This window comes from Sinocyclocheilus anshuiensis, unplaced genomic scaffold (genome assembly GCF_001515605.1).
Source record: "Sinocyclocheilus anshuiensis isolate Anshui unplaced genomic scaffold, SAMN03320099.WGS_v1.1 scaffold138, whole genome shotgun sequence".
In the NCBI taxonomy this organism is placed as follows: domain Eukaryota; kingdom Metazoa; phylum Chordata; class Actinopteri; order Cypriniformes; family Cyprinidae; genus Sinocyclocheilus; species Sinocyclocheilus anshuiensis.
The window spans coordinates 247,871-251,573 of NW_015546017.1; the positions used below are offsets into that span (position 1 = coordinate 247,871).

The 3,703-nt window shown below is 37.0% G+C and overlaps 1 protein-coding gene across 1 annotated transcript in view; it reads right to left on the reverse strand.

The window, feature by feature from the left end:
* Positions 1–3,703, reverse strand: part of LOC107698522 (armadillo repeat-containing protein 8-like) — a 16,063-nt gene that overhangs the window by 9,434 nt on the left and 2,926 nt on the right. The window contains exons 4-6 of the mRNA XM_016499543.1: positions 485–592; positions 243–340; positions 68–160 (exon numbers count right to left, since the gene is read on the reverse strand). Of these exons, the coding sequence (XP_016355029.1) occupies positions 68–160; positions 243–340; positions 485–592 (299 nt within the window). The remainder of the gene's footprint in view (positions 1–67; positions 161–242; positions 341–484; positions 593–3,703) is intronic.

A 3,703-nucleotide genomic window follows, 5' to 3' on the forward strand; every position in this document is an offset into this window, starting at 1 on the left:
GAGCAAGTGCGCTCCGCGCGTATCAGAAACCGTCTGTGGTTAATGCGGCCCTGGTTTTGTGTGTTACCTTGCAGCAGTGGGCGAAGATTTGCGTGATGTATTCCTGTGTGTGCTGTGACCGACTCAGCAGTGACATGAGGTGAGGGATCACAGTGGGGTCCTGGTGCAAATTGAAACATGTTAATCATACTTCTGTTTATGCATGTGCATACTTCATTTCAGAATGTGCAAGTCTGTCTTACTGTGTAGAGCAGCTGCACTGGTGTGACTGGACTGATGAAGATGGTTCTTAAACAGCGCAGACATGCCTCAATGAAAATCAGATCAGAACACAAGAGACCTGCAGAAACACAAAACACTGCTCAAAAGATTGGAACCATGAAGATATCTTACTGTTTTTGAAAGAATGTATGCTCATCAAGGCTGCATTTATTTGATAAAAATATAGTTAAAACAGTAGTATCAAAGATAGACTGAGAAGAACCTTGAAGCAGGGCTGGGATGATGTGACAGTCCACCAGGGACTTGATGTTGTTCTCTGTGCCCATTGCCAGACTTCCCAACACGACCGCACGGTCAGATAAACAACAAGCTGGGTGAAAAAAACGCTGTTTAGTGGTTGTTGACTTCAACATTTTAGTTTAAAAAAATTTATTTAAACTACCGTTCAAAAGTTTGGGGTCAGTACATTTTTTTTTTAAGAAGTTAATACTTTTATTCTGCAAAGACACATTAAAATAATCAAAAGTGACAGTAAAAACTTTCACACAATTACATAAGAATTGTATTTTAAATAAATACTGTTCTATTAAACTTTGTATTCATTAAAGAATGCTGAATTTTTTTCCACAAAAATATTTAAACAACCCAACTGTTTTCAACATTGATAACAATAAAAAAATGTTTATTGAGCAGCAAATCAGCATATTAGAATGATTTCTGAAGGATCATGTGACACTCCAGAGGCCTTTTACTTAGTATTTTAATTAGTGATGCGCCGATCATAGCTGATTCAGAATTCAGATTTTTCTTTTCTTTCTTTCTTTTTTTTTTTTAACTAGCAAATTGGATTCTGATACTGATACTGATTTTTAAGCTAATATATTTATTGGCTATCTGCTTTATAACAAACATACTGGCTTTAAACAAAAATATCTAGCCATTTGAAATGAGAGGCAACCACTGCATTTTAATCACGATCTGCACGGGCAGTTGTTTTTGATTAAAAAAATTAATTTCAGGATTTAAAACAAAAACAGAATGGTCTGACTTTAGGTGTTATTTATTTATTTGCTACATAAAACATCTGCACGAAACAAAAACAGCAGGGGCAAGTTCAAGCTCAAACCGGTGTACACCGTTTTGCTACGGTTTCCGGTTTGAACGACATGTTTCCTGGAAACGGTGTGCAACGGGGTTTGAGATACGTTTTCTCTTGTTTGGTGGGTGTGTCAAACATGTCTAACAGACACACATAGCATCAATTACAAACATCATTTGCTCTTTATTTTTTTGCATTATCACTAAAAAGCTTTCTGCCTTTGTCAGAAAATGAAAAAAAGAAAGAAATATGAAATTGCCCAGTGTTGTTATTGTTAACAGAAAAAGAAACTAAAACTACTAAAAAAAATTGAAATAAATAACTGAATGTGTAATAACCTGTAATAATATAGCCTATTTTAGCGAGATTAGTGATAGCTGCATAGATACCATTTCTCTTTTGCACATTTCCCCTCTTCTTTTTTTCCTAAATTGGGCTCCTGATGGCATACTTTCTCTCTCTCCATTCTTGAGTCACCTTAGTGAAAGTGACTTAAGCGATATAAAGTGAATATGAAATGAAAAGTGAAAATGAAATGAACAGTGATGATTGCGGCATTATTATAATTTTATTTATTTATTTTTACAGCGGTGTGCATTACAACTAATCACACACGATTCCGTTGAGTTTATAAATCCAGTGGCCAATCAGAGGCGTTCAGATGTGTCATCGCTGAAACGCCAGAGTTTTAATCAGTGCGTGTATTCGCTGACTGAATTCTGCTCTCTCACAAATTCTCTCATCATAAACAACAAGATATACGTACAATGTAAGCAAGAGATTCATTTCACAATGTAGACAGCTTCAATGAATAAAACGGGAGTAAATGTATGGGAAACACATCCCACAGCACAATCACCTGAGCACAACTTCAGTCTACTCATCACCTTCACTTTAACTGCGTTTGTAGCTGGCACCATAGCCAGACTGATAAACAAACACAGACTAGAAGTTAACTTCGGGCCAGGCGCGTGCGCCCGATGAAACCGTCTAAAGCTTGAAGCATCAGAATCGGCATCGGTATCGGCCGATCACCATTACAAGAAATTGGTACTCAGTATCTATCTATCTAACTATCTATCTATCCACAGTTAATAATTTGTTCACCATGACAAGAAATCGGTACTCTGTATCGGCTGCAAACATCCTAATCGGAGCATCCCTAATATAATGATAAACCTCAAAATTGAGCCTTTAGAAAAGGGATGAGTCAGAAGTATAAATAAACGGGGTTATGTGGCTGGATCTTTGCATTGGTCTAAACAAAAACTGCAGACTATTTCAGATGCATAATATTTTCATTTGCTACAAGTAAGATACACAAGAATCACGTTCAACGCGAACACACAGACGGTTGTCGTGGTAATAAATACCGTAAACAGCAACCGTTCGAGTGTCTGCTCTTAATGCGCATCTTGCATATAAAAAGCATTTTAGGGGGCCCTTGGCTTTTGGGGGCCAAAGGCGGTCGCCGACCTTTGCTTAATGGGTAAGTCCACCCCTGGTAGAGTTTAATAAAGTATATTTGGTATTAAGAAATGGTGTGTGTGTTCGTGACGATGATTTACGTTACATTGCTTCAACATTAGATGGCGACAAGAGACTGTATTTATGAGCGAGTCAGCAGTCAATACTTTTATACTGAAAGAGACTGAAACGGGTGTAAACAAAATACAATTTTTGTTATTTTTACTTTCAACAACACCTTGTAAGACGTAAACAAATGCAGTGAGCAGCGCTGTCATCAGAAATCACCCTTAACAGATGAAAGGACAGCACGACAAAGATATCGCTTTCCTCAGTGGACATTCAAACAAATGTTTTATATATGAGATTGAGCTGAAGACTGAATGCTGTATCAGATGCAGGTAATCACACTCGCTCAGCCCATCTCTTTCTCATAATACTCTACTCTACACAATACAGTAATGCAATAAGCCTTCAATTAAGAAACTCAACATTCCTTTGTTACTACTTCTAAAGTGACATTTTCGAATTAGTAACAGAGGCTTGGGCTCAGCTGTTAAACTGTCAAACTGAGATTTGAATCCGTTCCAGAAGGAAGTAATGTTTTTTTAAGACACTCCGTTGTTGTTTCTTATTTATTTACACACTTGTGTCGATTTGGATTTGGATAAAGCATTAATGATGGCAGAAGCAAATTGTTATTCATCATAATTCTTAAAGCCACCAACCCAGAAAGAAACCAGCATTTCCTACTGATTATAACAACAGTATCAATGTTGCATCTCTGTGATTTCATCTTGCCAAAATTATTTTGACGTGACTTTAAATCAGGATAAAAGCAAAAAACTTAAAGGGGTCATATGATGCGATTTCAAGTTTTCCTTTCTCTTTGGAGTGTTACAAGCTCTTGGTGCA